Genomic DNA, 17,674 nt, shown 5'->3' on the forward strand with positions numbered 1-17,674 from the left:
CCCTGTCACCTGTGGCTGGTCCCTGGGAGGGCCACACAGACTTTCCAAGGACCACACCTGTTGGGGAGCACTCCCTGCCTCAGCCCAGGGCGGGTTCAAGAGCAGAAGGAGAGGGGCTCGGTGGGGAGGGGCTTCTGAAGGAGTGGTCCAGGGCACTGATGAGTGAGGGGGTGAGAGCGACGCAGCTAGCCCAGGAAAGCAGACCGGCTCTGCCCAGCTCGGGGTGTGTGTGGGGCAGGGTGGCCGCTGTGCGTGTATGCATGGGGGGTGTCCTGGCCGCTTTGGTGGCTTGGCAGCCACTGGGCTATTGAGGAATCTCTCTCCTCTGCTGGTGGGGCTACCTGGGCCTGTCTGGGAAGTGGAAGCCATTGGCAGTCTGAAACATGACCACCTTCCACCCAGAGGGCCTGGTGGGACCCTGGGACCCAGGGCGGGGCTTGGGGTGGTGGGCAGGGCAGGGTGGGGCTGTGGAGTGGGGCACTTGGTCCGCCTGAGGAGCCACATCTTGGGGAGCCTGGAGTGGGGAGGGGGCTGGCTGGCTGGGGTCTCTGTAAGAGCCTCTTCTTGGGCAATGTCCTTTAGGTTTCCTGTGGGCTGAGACCTGAGAGAAATGCCCCTCACCTGACCCTGAGGTCTCTTGGGGTACAGAAGGGTGAGAGGAGTGGAAGGGGGCATCCCCCTCTCAGTTGGTTTAGATCCTCTCTTAGCACGGCCCACCTTTCCCCCATCCTATAGCTGAGCCCCTGTTTGCCCACCCCAGCCTGGAGTGTAAACCTGGGGAAAGGTTTACACGAGGAGACTGGGTTAGCAAGGGCTTCTAGGGATGGGGCAGGGTCAGAAGCTGACTGGATGGAACTGTAGCCCCTAGAGTGCATTCCTGGGTGTCAGACTCTGCAGAAGGGGCCAGTGTGGACACTGCACCCCTCTGGAGCCCCAATTTCTTTATCTGCGATGTGGGTTGGTTTCCAAGCCTTGATGGCATTTCTACGCTGTGAGGTGGGCCTGGTGGGTTTGGGCTCAGTTTCCAAGGCAGGATAGGCTCTCGGTCCCCTCTTTCTCTTTAGCACCCAGCCCTGGGCCAGCACCGTGGGTGGAGCAGTGTGGGGTGAAAGACAGCAACTTCAGGGGGGTGGTCACCTGACACTGCAACCCATTTCCCCACCAGACAGGGTTGAGGTGGGCCGGGCTGGGGTGGTGGCTGCCTGGGAGGGCCTGGGGACGGTGAAGTCCCGTATTCTCCTCTTCTCCATATTAGGTCATGGGAAAGCATAGCTGGAGGGCCCACCCAAATCACAGGTGACGGGCCTCAGAGCAGTGGCACGCACACGCATGGCACCCAGCACGAGGATTTGGAGAAATGAGGCAAATTCCTGATGATGGGTGGGGAGGGGGTCCCCAGCCACCTGGGAGCTGGCAGGTGGCCCGTGGTGATGAAAGCCCAGGGGAACGGAAACAGAGGAGCCTGTTGTAATCGCTACGCCCACTTGGTGGCCTATAAAGGAAGCCTGTGAACCCTGGCAGCCCTACACTACTTGGGGCCCCTCTCCTTTCCAGCCCTTCTCCTGTGTGCCTGCCTCCTGCCGCCGCCACCATGACCACCTCCATCCGCCAGTTCACCTCCTCCAGCTCCATCAAGGGCTCCTCTGGCCTGGGGGGCAGCTCGTCCCGCATCTCCTGCCAGCTGTCTGGCAGCCTGGGTGCCGGCTCCTGCAGGCTGGGATCTGCTGGTGGCCTGGGCAGCGCCCTCGGAGGTAGCAGCTACTCCAGCTGCTACAGCTTTGGCTCTGGCGGTGGCTATGGCAGCAGCTTTGGGGGCGTTGATGGGCTGCTGGCCGGAGGTGAGAAGGCCACCATGCAGAACCTCAATGACCGCCTGGCCTCCTACCTGGACAAGGTGCGTGCCCTGGAGGAGGCCGACACTGAGCTGGAGGTGAAGATCCATGACTGGTACCAGAGGCAGGCCCCGGGGCCCGCCCGTGACTACAGCCAGTACTACAGGATAATTGAGGAGCTGCAGAACAAGGTAGGGCCTGCTGGTGGGAGGGGTCTCCAGGGGGCATGACTTCTTCCCCCCAACTCCTGCCCTGGCCAAAGGCCTGGAGTCCAGCCATAGGGTCTCAGGGAGCCAAGGGTGGTTTGGCTGCAGCTTAGCTTCTGGGAACCTGCCTTGGGGCCCCTGTGTGGCCCACATCCCCCTTTTCTGGGGGCAGTAGGCTGAGTCAGGAACAAACAGGCCTCGTGGAGCCCCTTGGAGACTCAGTTTCTCCCTCGTGGAGCTCCTCCACCTGGAGAGGTTGTAGGATGAGGCAGGAGGATGCAGATGGAGGGCTGGGCCCATGGGCCACTGGATGCGTGGTGTCTTGCTCCTTTGGAGCAGGGGTCAGCAGGAAGGGGTTTTGGGAGGTGTGGAGTGGGGGTGTCTGAGTGAGCTCCTGATAGCACCTGCTGCGGGGGGGGGAGGCAGAAAGGAGGGGGTGGGACCTCAGGGTGGGGAAGGCCTCTGATGTGCCTTATTTGGGGATTTTTCTGGCTTCTCCTTTCCTCCTGCTGTCCCTTAAGACAGGCTCAGCAAACCGCAGGGGGCGGGGCTGCTGGCTGGAGCCCAGGGTTAGGGATTAGGAAGGGTCCTGACTTCTGATTTGGGACCACTCTTTGGTGAGGGCTCCTTTAGCCTCCTTTTGGGGGAGCCTGTCAGGGGCACCCTCTAGCTGACTGTAAAACGAGGGGGTTGCCCACATCCCCTCCCTTGTTCTAGAATTCTGGGACAGTTTCTGCCCTGGAGACATTTTCCCTTTCTTTTCTGGTTGTCTCATACTCCGAGCCAGCTGCCTCTTCTCCTTTAAGGCTGAGCCTGGCATGGGCGTCTGGTGGGGTACTGAGTAGCAGGGGAAGAAGAGGCACCTTTGAGCCCTTCAGACTCCTGCTTGCCCCTCCTCTGCCAATAATACAGCACGGGGCAAGGGAGGGGCTGGGCGGGACGAGAGGCCCCCAGGCAGGAAGATCTGTTCAGAACTCTGGTGTGGGCTCAGCCACCCCCATCCGATGACCTGACTACTCTCCCATCTCCGCAGATCCTCACAGCCACCGTGGACAATGCCAACATCCTGCTACAGATTGACAATGCCCATCTGGCTGCTGCTGACTTCCGCACCAAGTGAGTCCTAGCTGTGGGCTTGGGCAGCCTGGGTCAGCTGGGGGAGGATCTCAGGGTACCCCTCCTGACCCCAGGACTCCTTGGTTGCTTGTGGCAAGGCCCAGGAGCTCAGGGTGGGGCAGTCCTAGGAGCCCCACTACTTAGTCCAGGATGCAGTGAAGGCAGCCAGTTCTGAAGGTTGCTGGTCTTAGGCAGGGAATAGAAGAGAGGGAGGGGAGGCGGGAGGCAGAGAGAAGTAAGGAAGCTGGTGGGCGTAGGATCTGGCCCTGTGATGGTCCCAAGGCCCCGGGGCTGGAATTCGTTTCCACTCGACCCTCTCATCAGCCCTTCCAACCCCTTAGAGTCCTGGCAAAATGAAGGCAGGTGAGCAGCCAGGACCTGGACCTGCAATTCCAAGCAGCCTGGGCTGAAGTCCCTGATTCCCATGGCAGGTTTGAGACAGAGCAGGCCCTGTGCCTGAGTGTGGAGGCCGGCATCAATGGCCCGTGCAGGGTGCTGGATGAGCTGACCCTGGCCAGAGCCGACCTGGAGATGCACATTGAGAACCTCAAGGAGGAGCTGGCCTACCTGAAGAAGAACCACGAGGTGAGGTGGCTGGGGCAGAAGGTCAAAGATGCTGAGGAGTGGGTGGCAGAGCCCTGGGGCTGGGCCATGGCTGAGGCCGTGGGAGAGAGCAGAGCAGGCGCACTGGGATTAGTCACCTTAGAGGGCTTCCCTATCTGCGGAGCCCTGATCCTTGGGGTCCAGCGTGCAGGGCAGACTCCTCTTTGTACCACACTGCTTCTCTGTACCCAAGAAACCTCCCAGGGGCCCGCAGAGGCTCCCTCTACCTGCCCTGGCCTCCCTCACGAGGGCAGGGGATAAGTAAGGAAGTCTCCTTCTTGTCCCATTTCAAACTCTCAAAGCTGAACATCTACATAGAAGCTTGGAAATTAGAGGGGAAATTTTGGGGGCATAGGCCTAATAATTAGATTTTATTTTGGAGAGCCGTTGGTCTAATGGGGGAGATAGAGTCTGATGGTGGAGGCAATACTGAGCAGATGAATAAAAATCATTTAGAGGGTCAGATAGAGCAGAGGGAGAACAAAGGAGGGGTCCTTGTGGGGAGTGGGGTCACCTCGTGGGGGAAGGCTTGGGAGTGAGAGGTCAGGATGGGTCCAGATGTGCACATCCACATCCCCTTTTTCCATAGGAGATGAACGCCCCGCGAGGCCAGGTGGGCGGTGAGATCAATGTGGAGATGGGCGCTGCCCCAGGTGTGGACCTGAGCCGCATCCTGAATGAGATGCGTGAGCAGTATGAGAAGATGGCAGAGAAGAACCGCAAGGATGCTGAGGATTGGTTCTTCAGCAAGGTGGGGGCTGCTGCAGGCCAGAGGTCTCTCTTTGGGGCTGGGGCTCAGGGGCCTTAGCACTGACAGTAAGCCCACAGCCAGGTGTCTTGGAGATGCTCCCTCCTCAGCAAGCTGCATGGACCACAGGGTCACCCACTGCATCAAGAGACCTGGAACTGAGCTCAAGCTGGGATCTGGGGGGTGGGTGGGGAGGTAGGGAGCCCCCACAGAATAAAGGCAGAGGGTAAAGACCTTGGGAGTCCCCACCTCTCTCTCAAGAAGTCAGAAACTAGCACCAAGAGCCAGGCTACATGTTCTGGCTGGTTCTCAAGTTTCTGGTCTGTGCCTCCCACACGCAGGGATTAACCATAAAAAGTTAACATTTCAAATGGCATGTTTCTGGGCTTTGGGACGTGGGAAGCTGGTGAGAACGCATCACTCTGTCCACAGTTAGATTTGGGAGGAGGCCTGACTGAGGAGAGGGATCCAGGCTCACACCACCCTGTCCTGTGTTCTGTCTGCAGACAGAGGAGCTGAACCGCGAGGTGGCTACCAACAGCGAGCTGGTCCAGAGCGGCAAGAGTGAGATTTCGGAGCTCCGGCGCACCATGCAGGCCTTGGAGATCGAGCTGCAGTCCCAGCTCAGCATGGTAGGAACAGTCCTGTGCATGGGGATGGGCCCAGAAGAGGACACTGACAACCCTCACTGACCCCTGGTCTTCCTGCCCTCCTGCAGAAAGCATCCCTGGAGGGCAACCTGGCAGAGACAGAGAACCGCTACTGCATGCAGCTGTCCCAGATCCAGGGGCTGATAGGCAGTGTGGAGGAGCAGCTGGCCCAGTTTCTCTGCGAGATGGAGCAGCAGAACAAGGAGTACAAGATCCTCCTGGACATGAAGATGTGGCTGGAGCTGGAGATCACCACCTACCACCGCCTGCTGGAGGGCGAGGATGCCCAGTGAGTGGGGGTGCCTGGGGTCAGGGCTGGGGGCCTCTTGGCAGGGGTGGGGCTCTCAGACTCACATCTAATTTCCTCTCTGTTTTTTTTTTTTTTCTTTCAGCCTGACTCAGTACAAGAAAGAACATAAGCATCTTGGTGGCTGAGGCCTTGGGGATTGGGTGCATGGGACAGGCAGCCCACCTGCACGTTGCTGGGGTTGGGTCCCCAGGAGTTCTAGGAGTTGATGGCTGTCCCTCAGCAGGGGTGGGAGAAGTGACCCATTAGCACTGAGGATTGATACTCAGGAAAAGATCAAATGAGAGAGATGCTGTCTGGTCTGATGGGGTGGGCCAGGGAACTGGTCCTTACCTTGGAGATCCTAGTCTGATGGAGGAGACAGGTCCCAGCTCTGGAGATTGTCATCTGATGGGAAGATAGGAACATGGTCTCATGATCTTTGCTCTTGACAACTTTCGGATGAGCGAAAGCAGTCCTGTCTCTGGGGACTCTAGCCTGATGGGAAATAGGGACATGGTCCTTGTCCTCCAAATTCCAGTCTGATGGAGAAGATATGATCCTAGCCCCAGGGTTCCTAGTCTAATGGAGGAGATAGGGGCCTGGTTTTTGTCTTGGCGATCCCAGTCTGATGGGGGAGATGGGAGCAAATCTATGCCCTGGAGACTGCAGAGAAATGGAGATGGATTTCATGGAGTCTACATGGCTCCTCCCTGGCAGGACACACTGGGTCAGAATCAAATAACCCATCTGCGGAGGCAAGACTCACACAGGGCCACCGGCAGAGGGATGGGATGGAAGGGAGGCGGGGGCAGGGACAGGAGGGATGTGTGTGCAGTGTGATGTTGAGGTGCCAGTGGAGGCACTCACAGCACCTGGGGGAGGACGAGGGAGAGAGCCGGCTCCTGTCCATGAGGGCTAGGGGGCAAGCGAGGGTCTCCTGGCCCCTACTTTAAAGCGCCTGCTTCTCCTGCAGCGGTGACCACCTGTCAGGTGCCTACCATTGTGGAAGAGGTCCAGGATGGCAAGGTCATCTCCTCCCGCGAGCAGGTCCACCAGACCACCCGCTGAGGACTCAGCTTTCCCGGCCAGCCCCCCAGGAGGCAGGGAGGCAGCTGTCCCATCTGCCCCGCAGTCTCCGGCCTCTCCACCCTCAGCCCCCTGCTTCAGTCCCTTCCCCATGCTTCCCTGCCTGATGACAATAAAGCTCGTTGACTCAGCTATGAAATGTGTCCTTGTTCTGGCCGCTGAAGTGGGCACTAGGGACAAAAGGGTGAAATGGGAAGGAGTGACGGTGAGGGGAGATGGTGCTTGGATACCCCCTGTTGTTGACTGGCAGGTCAGAGGTCAGCTTAGACCAGCATAAAGAGTAAGTCTGGGGAGAGTTTGGAGGGGGGTGCTCGCATCTCCCAAGGGCTGGAGATTTTCAGGGGGTGGTCCAGGCTGCGCTAGACCCGGGGTGGAGTCGGTGTATCAGGTGTGGTCCTAGGTCGCCACTGCTTGCCCTGTGAGTAGCTCTGTGACCTCGGGAATTTAGGCAGTCACTTCCCCTCACTGAGCCTTGCTTTTCCATCCGTAAATGGATGGGAAGATCTCAGGTGTGGGAGCCCGAATCCTCAGAGATGACTCACTCAATCAGTTGCTCCTTCCTGTCCTGTGGGCTGTGCCCTCCCCCTAGATGGGGCAGGAGGTGGGCAAGGGCTGGGATAAGCACAAAGGGAGGGTGGGTGGGGGAGGCAGGCTGGGTGATTGGGGCCCCGACTCCTGTGTGAGTCTCAGGAAATCCCCAAGAGGGGCTCCCATTGCCTCTGCCCTGGGAATGTGAGTGGGAGGGTGGTGTTTTCAGGCAAGGCTGGGGACCCCAGGCAGGTATGGGAGAAAGGGTGGGGCCTCTCTCAAGGATGTTTCCTCACATGGTCAGCTGTTGCTCAGGATGCGGACAGGGCAGAGTGGGGGGCACTGCAGATGGGGTGGCTGTGCCCAGGGAGCAGTGCCACTCTCCCTGGCGGTCTGGATCCTCTTTGGTTCCCCACTAGGGACAGGGGTGGTGTGAGGGAGGGTAGAAACTGCCTCCTAGGAAAATGAGAAGGAACAGTCCTGCTCCAGCCACTCCCGGCACCCTCTGAGCTGACCAACCCCAGCTCTTGCTGGTGGCAGCAAACGTGGCTGTGGGGAGCAGTCTGTGGGAGGTGAGCCTGACACCTGGAAATCTTCCTTCTAGTAAATCTGGAAACTGCCAGGTGGGTTGGCCTGCTTTCCTGGTTTTCTTCAAGCAGGGGCGTAGTGGGAGGAGGGTGCCTCCACGTCATCACTGCTGGACCTGTGGTGTCTCTGCTGCTGCAGAATCAGACCAAGGCCCCCAAACACGCTCTCTCTCCTGGTGCCTGGAGGCTGGGGGTGGGGCCCAGGTCCTAGGAGAATGGGAGTGACCAGAGCCCTCTGAGCCTGGGTTGGTGGGGGTTTGGGACTGGCAGAGGCCAGGGATGGGGGTGGGTACTGACCACTGGGGTATGGGTGACTTGGGCTGGTCACAAGCCCTCCCTGGACCTTGGAGCTATGACATCCCGGGAGAGTGTTTCTCTCTGCAGGGTAGATGGCTGCGTGGAGTCGGGGACTTGCACCTGCAGCGGCATCTGCACGACTCAAAGCAAGGGCAAGCTCTGCTCCGTTGGAGGCTGACGTCTCCCTGCTCTCTGGCAGCAAATGTGGGGCCATGGAGGGCAGGAGGGAGGCACTGTTTGCACCAGGCCCTCACCATACATCCTGCCACAACCAGAAGAACCAGCCCTGGGCTGCAGATGGCTCATTCTGGAGGGTGACTTCATTTGTCTGAATAGTCCCCGGAAGCAGGGAGGGTCTAGGGGAAGGCGCCTTGTTGTGTGGATGGGGACACTGAGGCTCCAAGGAGCAGTGACTCAGCCCTTGTCCCACAGCCTGAGGGGGTCAGTAGTGGAGACGGGCACGGGAGGGGAGTGGGCCCCGCTTCCGTGCTGGGAAGAGGAGCCAAGCCCCAGCTCCTCCCCAACCTCAGGCTCCAGGCAGGGCTATCTCTCCCTCCTGTAGAGCCTGGGGTCCACAATTACTGATGGCGTGAGTGAGGAGGGGTCAGAGTGTAGGAAGGACCAGAGACAGCCCCCAGACTGTGCCCCTCTGCTGGGGAAGAAGCCCTTCTCCACAAAGTGAGTGGGTGGGAGGCTCAGGAGGCCAGAATGGGGGAGCCCCCCGGTGTGCCCAGAGAGCTGAGCCAGTAGAGGCAGTGGTTGCCAGGGGCTGGTGGGGAGACTTGAGTGACTTTGTCCAAGGACCCCAAGTGGGCCCAGGATGCTGGGGACATGTGCCTGGGCTGGATTAGGGACCCAGCTATGGGACTCAAGGAGGGACTCACAGTTCGTCCACACACTCCCTGCCCACTGCACAGAATGTCATCAAGGCAGAAGCTGCGGATCTGTGGTTGCCCTGTAGAGCTGCCACACCTGGTCTCGTGTGAGGGACACACATATAGGACTCTCAGGCCAGGCCCATGCCAGTGGTAGCTGCCTTCGGACCCCCCTTGCAGGGGTTGACCTGGCAGTATGTCTTGTAGGGAGACGGATGTGGTGGGGGACACTCATCCATGGCATGACATCGCTCTGCGTCTGGTTTGCACTGAGTCCAGGGGAAGGAGGAGACACCGGTCCTGACCCCAAGAGACAGTGCCTGCCCCAAGGGGACCTGAGGGACTGACAACAGTCCCTCAGCCCTTATGCAGTGTGGGTCTATTGTGGCAACCAAGGTTTTGGGGAGATGAGGGGAACAGAGGGAGCAGAGCCAGGCAGGTCTCCCCACATGCACAGAGCCGAGGGGATAACTGAGCTTGACAGAGACCCGTCCTCACCCTGAGCTGTAGTGACCATTTGAAGAAACATCCCTGAGAGAGGCCCACTCTTTCTCCCACAACCCCCTGGGGTCCACAGCCTTCCCTGGAGGCACCAGCTTCCCGCTCACACTCCTGGGGTGGGGGCAATGGGAGCCCCTCTTAGGGGTTTCCTGAGACTCATACAGGAGTCCGGGCCCCTTGTTTGTGCAGAACAGGCACCCCAAGTGGGTCCAGGCTGCTGAGGACATGTGCCTGGGCTGGACTGGGGACCCAGCTATGGGACTCATGGAGGGACTCACAGTTCGTCCACAGCCACCCTGCCCACTGCACAGAATGTTTCACCCCGTCATCAAGGTAGAAGCTGCAGATCTGTGGTTGGATCGTGAAGGGCTATGACAGCCCCACCTTCAGAAGGGGGGCGTCAAACATGCAGGAGGGGAGAGGACCCCCGAAGGTGGGCCTGGCACTCACAGATTTCCCCAGATCCCTGGAGCTGTCACAGGGGCAGAGCCTGGGGCTGGACATTCGTTCTCCCCCAGGAACCCTGCTCCCTCTGTTTCTCTGCAGGGCCCCAGCACCCCATCGTGGCCTGACTTTAGTGTATTGGGATTGTCTTTACCACCTTCTCCCCCAGAAGACTATGTCTCCAGGGCTTCTCTGTCTTGTTCTTTGAGTCTGAGTGCCCAGCACAGTGCCAGGCACACAGTAGGTGCTTTATAAACACCTGCTCATAAACATAACGCTAGCCACCAGCCTTTGCCAGGTGCTTTATTTATTTGGCCTCAAATCCCCTAATATGCCTGTGACGCAGGGCTGTTATTCCCATTTCCCAGACAAGAAAACTGAGGCTCAGAGAGGCTGAATATCCTGCCCAAGGTTTCGCCCCTGCTTGCCCCAATTCCAGGCTGCTCTGTCCTGGCTCAGTGGGGCTCTACTTTTCCTTCCTCCTGCCCTGAAGCCTGTGGCTCTGGCTTGTCCACCCAGGGCTGGGGGCCCTGCAGCAGCCCCCTCTCTCCCCTCAGCTTCTCTGCCCCCCTCCTCAGCCCCCTAAGCTGCCTCCTGCCTTCCCAGTCTGAGTTGGCTGGGGAGCTTGTAAAACAGCCCCACCAGCAGGCTTGTCCTGAGTGGTGCTGATGCAGGAGTTGGAGCAGGCCTGCGAATCTTCTTGGGGACTCTGATGATCTGTCTGGTTGGAGAATCACTGCAAGCCAAGGCGTGGCATTGGCCAATGGTGATTCCCGGCCTCCTCAGGTATGCTATGATCTCCTGCCTCATGCTTGACATGGACAGGACGAAGGAGGGAGGAAGGAGGCAGGGTGCGGGGAGGAATCCTCTGCCTGGAGGATGCCCATTGGGCTTCTCTATGCTCACCAGGCTTAGTGGTCCTGGCTCTTGGCCACCTTGGGGCAGGTGTGCATCACTGATGCAGAGGAAACGCCTCCTCCTCCTCTGTCAACTCAGATCCTCTGAGGCCCTGCTGGTGCCTCCCTCTGCTGGGACCCTTTCAGGGATCAAGGCCAGGAGGGCAGCCCCCTCCTCTACTGCTGAGGCTCAGCGGGGTAATGCTTACCCCAGCTGCCTCCTGTGGTGTGGGCGTGGCAGGCAAGCCCAGCACCCTAGGGTTTCTAGCCAGGTTCTGCATTTTCCAGCGTTAGTTTTCCCTCCAGGGTCAAATGATAAGTTCTTCTAAGGTCAGAGACTACGTCATCATTTCCCTCTTCACCCCCAGCCCCCGAGAGCTGTGCACACGGCAGGTGCGTGATCTATGGAGTTGGCTGAGCAGTTTGGCGCGTTGGTCAGCAACTTCCTGCAGCTTCTCAGCCCACGCAGATCCTCAGGTCTGCAGTGCTGGGCTTGTGTATAATCCCACCCTGACACCTCCTGGAATGGGGAACTTGGCGGGGGGCAGTGAGCCAATGAGAAAGGGGTGTGTGTGCACGCACACACGGTGGGGGCAGAGAGTGAAGAGTTCTCGGAGACTCCACTGCGAGAGTCGGTGTGAATCCTGGCTTGGGAGTTGGAGCTGGCTCCGGTCTGTGCTCTCTCACTATTGTGCTGCTTAACCTGGATAAGGCTTTCGCCCTCTCCGGTTGGGGTATTGATAGGCTTTGGTGACCTTGAAGACCATTTTCAGTTCTGAGGGTGATGGGTCTGTGGTTGGACTGGAACTCCAGGCCCACCCTGACACCTGAACGCTGAGGTTTTTGTCCAAGATTCCGGGGTCCCCTTTGTCCCTCTTTGGGGTGGGGGTGGGTGTGGGGAAAAGAAAGAGAGATCAGTGTCTCTTTCTATACGGACTGTGTCTATATAGAAAGAAGTAGACATAAGAGACTCCATTTTGTTCTGTACTAAGAAAAATTCTTCTGCCTTGAGATGCTGTTAATCTGTAACCCTACCCCTAACCCTGTGCTCGCAGAAACATGCCCTGTGTCGACTCAAGGTTTAATGGATTTAGGGCTATGCAGGATGTGCTTTGTTAAACAAATGCTTGAAGGTAGCTAGCTTGTTAAAAGTCATCACCACTCCCTAATCTCAAGTACCCAGGGACACAAAACACTGCGGAAGGAAGGCCGCAGGGACCTCTGCCTAGGAAAGCCAGGTTTCTCCCCATGTGATAGTCTGAAATATGGCCTCATGGGAAGGGAAAAGACCTGACCGTCCCCCAGCCCGACACCCGTAAAGGGTCTGTGCTGAGGAGGATTAGTAAAAGAGGAAGGCCTCTATGCAGTTGAGATAAGAGGAAGGCATCTGTCTCCTGCTCATCCCTGGGCAATGGAACGTCTCGGTGTAAAACCCGATTGTATATTCCATCTACTGAGATAGGAGAAAACCGCCTTAGGGCTGGAGGTGAGACATGCTGGCGGTAACACTGCTCTTTAATGCACCGAGATGTTTATGTATGTGCACATCAAAGCACAGCACCTTTTCCTTAACCTTGTTTATGACACAGAGACATTTGTTCACATTTTCCTGCTGGCCCTCTCCCCACTATTACCCTATTGTCCTGCCACATCCCCCTCTGGGAGATGGTAGAGATGGTAGAGATAATGATCAATAAATACTGAGGGAACTCAGAGACTGGGGCCAGCGTGGGTCCTCTGTATGCTGAGCGCCAGTCCCCTGGGCCCATTTTTCTTTCTCTATACTTTGTCTCTGTGTCTCTTTCTTTTCTCAGTCTCTCATCCCACCCGACAAGAAACACCCACAGGTGTGGAGGGGCAGGCCACCCCTTCAGGTGGGGAGTGTCGGGTTCCCTCTCCCAGGTTTGGCTCTGAAGGCATATGCATCCATTCTGCTCTTACCTTTGATCCCAGAGTGACCAGGGGAGATGTAGCAGCGACAAAACCCTGGTTCTGCTGAGACAAGGAATTGCCTGCCCCAGTGGAGCCCAGGCAGAGGCAGGCTGTCTCTGGGCTCCTCACCTCAACAGGCACTGCAGAGCAAGGCCAGTGGCCAGCACCAAGGGACGCCCCACAGCACCCTGAGGAGGCCCCGTCTTGGTGCCCAGACCCCTCCTCCTCCCTCCAGTCCTCGGTGCTGCACCAGTCTCTCAGGCCAAGGCCACGCCCACCCTGGGCAGACCTCATGCCAGTGATCGTGGGGAGGTGGGTGAGAGTTGGGTATACTGGCCCCGCCTGCAGGCATGGTGGGAGCCTGGAGAGGGCTGAGGTCTGGGTTCTAGTTGCAGCTCTGCAGCTTAAAGCAGAGTGACTTTGAGTGAATCTCCACCTGTCTCTGGTTACCCCTCTGTCCCCTCTGATCAAGAAAATGATATAAATTTGAGATGCACAGAGAGAGGGCTCAGGATGACAGAATAGGCTTAGGCAAGGAGAACAGGCAGGCAGGTTCACATCTCAGCTTCCAGTGCCTGGTGTCTTGGGAAGCCCACTTATCCTCCCTGAATCCCAGCTCCCTCACCTGAGGACTGGTGGCAGGAATAACGCCCCCATCATCCCTGCTCACAGAACCGTACAACACACACCAGGCTCTCCATGTGTGCCTGAGTGGGCCCATGACCAGTGCTCTCCCCCAGCTCAGCTGGATGAATGGAGCTGCCAGGCCCAGCGTGGGACCTGTGGACACAGGAGAGAGAACTGCTGGGAACGGATCCCCAGCCAGTCCTGTTTCTACAGGGTAGGGGGGAACTCTGAGGCCCACGGCAGGGTCAGGGGTCACACCTGGCTGCAGTGGCAGGACGGGGCTCCCTCCCACCGGTCTGCAGGTGGGGTGCCTGTGATTAGGAGAGGGCGGTAGAGGAGTGGAGGAGCTAGGTGTGGGGCTGTGGTGTTCTTCAGCTGGGAGTGTGGGGGACGCAGGGCCCCATGTAGCGGTTCGGGTGGGTGCCAGTGTGTAGAGGTGAGTGTGAGGAGCAGGTGGCTGGAGGGGGAGGATGAGGAGGATGAGGGGCAGGGCTGGCCCTTGGGGAAGGGCCGGTGGGGTGCTTCACACATGTTTCTTTGTGGCTAGTGGTGTGTCATCCCCTTTTACAGGTGAGAAAACTGAGGACCAAGGGGCTGTAAGACCAGCCTGTGCCGTACAGCTGGTAAGGGCAGAGCAGGGACTCAGTGCCGCCTATCTGGCTCCATGGCCAGTGCTGTTTGTATGGTGCACACACTTCTGGAGATCCCGGGGGCTCAAGGCAGCCTCCGGAACTGGAATTAGATCCAAGAGGGGAAAGAGAGTCATAGGATTTTTAGAACCAGAAGGGACTCTGCAATCACCCAGTCCAGCCTGGTCACCACTGAGGGGAAACAGGCCCAGAGGTGGGAGGTGGGGAGCCTCAGGCCACACAGCAAGCAGAGTGAAGACACGAACTCTGCCCCTGCCCAGAGTGGGACATGTAGGATCCCTGCAACTGCTCCCCAAGACAGCCCAGGATGGCATCACTGAGGTCTCTTTCAGCCAAGGCTGTCACTGTGGGGCAGGGAGTTCTGAAGGGCTGACTCACTGCCTGGGGATGCAGTTGCCACAAAGCCACCTGTGCCAAGGCCCCACTGGCCCCAAGGGCTCCAGGAATGGGAGCCTGATTCCCGGCCACCTAGCCTGAGTCACCACCGACTCGGATTTGTGTGTTTTTCTCTCAGCTCCACACTCTCAAAGCTGGGTGGGAACTCTGAGCCAGCACACAGCGGAGTTGATCCTGGGCTGAATAATCCAGAGTGAGGAGTTGGATGGGACTGGGAGTGATGAAATCCAGAGGGGAACCTGGAGTCAGCAGTTAGGAGGGCCCCGCCTTCCCCAGGTGCATATAAAGGTCTCTGGGGTTGGAGGCAGCCACAGCATGCTCTTAGCCTTCCTGAGCACCGTCCCTTTTTTCAGCCAACTGCTCGCTCGCTCGCTCATCTCCCTCCTTGGCACCATGAGCACCTGCAGTCACCAGTTCACCTCCTCCAGATCCATGAAGGGCTCCTGCAGCATCGGGGGCAGCATCGGGGGCGGCTCCAGCCGCATCTCCTCTGTCCTGGCCGGAGGGTCCTGCCATGCCCCCAGCACCTACGGGGGGGCCTGTGTGTCTCCTTCTCTCGCTTCTCCTTTGGGGGAGCCTGTGGGCTGGGGGGAGGCTATGGCGGTGGCTTCGGCAGCAGCAGCAGCTTTGCTAGTGGCTTCGGGGGAGGATATGGTGGTGGCCTTGGTGCGTCAGTGGTGGCTTGGGTGGTGGCTTTGCTGGTGGTGATGGGCTTCTGGTGGGCAGTGAGAAGGTGACCATGCAGCACCTCAATGACCGCCTGGCCTCCTACCTGGACAAGGTGCGTGCTTTGGAGGAGGCCAACGCCGACCTGGAAGTGAAGATCCGTGACTGGTACCAGAGGCAGTGGCCCAGTGAGATCAAAGACTACAGTCCCTACTTCAAGACCATCGAGGATCTGAGGCACAAGGTGGGTGACTTTGGTGTATGGAGCACTGAGAGAGGCTGGGGCTATAGTGGCCCTTGGGATACCTCTTTTTAGCAATTACACTTTACAAACAGGGAGACTGGGCACCTTTGAGGAGTGGCCAGGATCACCCAGGGAAGTGGTGGCAGAGGGTCCCTTTTCAGCATCTCTGTGCCCGGACTGGGGCTGTTACCCTGAATCTCTTATTTCCTGCAAGGGTTCAGCTGCAAGTTCCGCTTCCCTGCCTTGGGCCCAGGAAGGGGGTGATCGGGATGGAGTGCATCCCTGCATACCCTGAGCTGGTGGAGAAGGCATGCCAGCCCTGCCAGCCAGAAGACTTCCAGATTTGGGGAGGTTCCTTTTGCCCCTTTCTGCCTTTCACGCTCAAGTAGTAAGGTCCTTGCCCGACCAGGCTCCTGTCCTCCATCCCCACTCCAGATCATTGCGGCCACCATTGAGAATGCGCAGCCCATTTTGCAGATTGACAATGCCAGGCTGGCAGCTGATGACTTCAGGACCAAGTGAGCAGCCAGCATCGTGGGCTGGGGGCAGAGGGCAAGGGACAAAGAGTGGGGCTGTCCACCCAGCAGGGCCAGCAGACCCCGAGCCTCAGAATCCTCAGGGCTGCAGCCTAAGGACCTGACCTCTGTCCTGCCAGTTACGAGCACGAGCTGGCCCTGCGGCAGACTGTGGAGGCTGGCGTCAATGGCCTGTGCCGGGTGTTGGACGAGCTGACCCTTGCCAGGACTGACCTGGAGATGCAGATGGAAGGCCTGAAGGAGGAGCTGGCCTGCCTGAGGAAGAACCACGAGGAGATGCGGTTGCTGCTGGCTTCCGGGAGGGGAGGCTGGTTTGGTGGGGTTGCCAGATGCACCCAGGGCCAGGAGAGGAGTCTGCTGAGCTGACCGCCTCCTGCCATCCCTTCCCAGGAGATGCTTGCTCTGCGAGGTCAGACCGGTGGAAAAGTGAACGTGGAGACGGATGCCGCACCTGGCGTGGACCTGAGCTGCATCCTGAATGAGATGTGCAACCAGTACGAGCAGATGGCAAAGCAGAACCACAGAGATGCTGGGCCTGGTTCCTGAGCAAGGTGGGGCTTGGGCCCTCAGTGGGCCTGCAGCACTTCCCAGCTGGGGGCTTTGGGAGAGCCTCACCTTTCACTCTGCTTTCCTGCCTCAGACCAAGGAGCTGAACAAAAAAGTGGCCTCCAGCAGTGAACTGGTACAGAGCAGCCGCAGTGAGGTGACGGAGCTCCAGAGGGTGTTCCAGGGCCTGGAGATGGAGCTGCAGTTCCAGCTCAGCGTAGTATGAAGGACCCGGCACAGCAGCAGCCCCCAGGTCACCAGTAATGGCCACCACCCCCTCAACAAGCCACAATTTAGTTCCACCTTTCTTTTCTCAGGGTGGGACCAGAGGACTCATGGGACCTGTTATATAGATAGAGAAACTAGCCCTAGAATAGTGGGCTAGCATTTCTCTATATTGTCTGGCCCATCAGTACCCCAACTGGGATCAAAATCCAGGCACCTCTCAAAAAACATGCCCAGAGACCTGGAGGGACAGGAGTGACCACCTCCATTGACTCTTTTTCTCTCTCTCACTTGCAGAAAGCGTCCCTGGAGAACAGCCTGGAGGAGACCAAAGGCTGCTACTGCATGCAGCTGTCCCAGATCCAGGGACTGATTGGCAGTGTGGAGGAGCAGCTGGCCCAGCTACGCTGTGAGATGGAGCAGCAGAGCCAGGAGTACCAGATCTTGCTGGACATGAAGACGCGGCTGGAGCAGGAGATCGCCACCTACCGCCGCCTGCTGGAGGGCGAGGACGCCCAGTGAGTCCCAGGCCCCTCAGTTCTGCCTCCCAGACCCTTTAGCCCCCCTGCTGCTCTCAGCACAACTGACTGCCCTGCCTTTTCTCACCCACAGCCTTTCCTCCCCACATGCATCTGGCCAATCCTGTTCTTCCCGAGTGGGTAAGGCTCCTGAGGCTCCCCGGCACTGCAACCCCTCTGCCAGTCCCTTCTCCTCAGAGCTCCCAGCCCTCCCTTCTCCCTGCCCTGGAGTTGGCTTAGCTCTCAGACTCCTTCTCACCTCCTCTTCTCTCTCCCACAGTCTTCACCTCCTCTTCGTCCTCTTCGAGCTGTCAGACCTGGCCCATCCTCAAGGAGCAGGGCTCATCCAGCTTCAGCCAGGGCCAGTGCTCCTAGAACTGAGCTGCCTCTACCACAGCCTCCTGCCCACCAGCTGGCCTCACCTCCTGAAGGCCTGGGTCAGGACCCTGCTCTCCCAGCGCAGTTCCCAGCTGTCTCCCTGCTCCTCTACTGGTGATGGGCTAATAAAGCTGACTTTCTGGTTGATGCAAACCTGTGTGATCTCTGTTCTTGAACTGATGGGAGGGGAGTTGCAGGTGCTTTCCAGAAACCTCCTGGAGCCTCACAGCCTGAGAGATGTGGGAAATGGGACAAATCTCAGAAGATCTTGAAGGCTCTTCCTGGAAGACCTCCACGC

The 17,674-nt window shown here is 58.5% G+C and overlaps 1 protein-coding gene and 1 pseudogene across 2 annotated transcripts; both read left to right on the top strand.

Moving 5' to 3' along the window:
- The first annotated feature begins 1,235 nt into the window (after window positions 1-1,235).
- Window positions 1,236-6,664, top strand: LOC454470 (keratin, type I cytoskeletal 17-like). 2 transcript variants are annotated; one of them, XM_016932354.3, is made up of 9 exons: window positions 1,477-2,023; window positions 3,072-3,154; window positions 3,586-3,739; window positions 4,024-4,026; window positions 4,347-4,508; window positions 5,012-5,137; window positions 5,224-5,444; window positions 5,548-5,570; window positions 6,418-6,664. In XM_016932354.3, exons 1-9 carry the CDS (start codon window positions 1,592-1,594, stop codon window positions 6,510-6,512), a joined length of 1,299 nt encoding a protein of 432 aa, XP_016787843.1. In that variant the 5' UTR covers window positions 1,477-1,591; the 3' UTR covers window positions 6,513-6,664. The 2 variants fall into 2 exon arrangements, with proteins under 2 accessions (XP_016787842.1, XP_016787843.1); XM_016932353.3 differs by lacking the exon at window positions 4,024-4,026 and having other exon boundaries at window positions 1,236-2,023; window positions 5,548-6,664.
- Window positions 6,665-7,192: 528 nt separating this feature from the next.
- LOC100613312 (keratin, type I cytoskeletal 16-like) lies at window positions 7,193-17,513 on the top strand (annotated as a pseudogene).
- The last annotated feature ends 161 nt before the right edge of the window (window positions 17,514-17,674 follow it).

The sequence above is a fragment of the Pan troglodytes genome, chromosome 19 (genome assembly GCF_028858775.2).
Source record: "Pan troglodytes isolate AG18354 chromosome 19, NHGRI_mPanTro3-v2.0_pri, whole genome shotgun sequence".
Lineage (NCBI taxonomy): Eukaryota > Metazoa > Chordata > Mammalia > Primates > Hominidae > Pan > Pan troglodytes.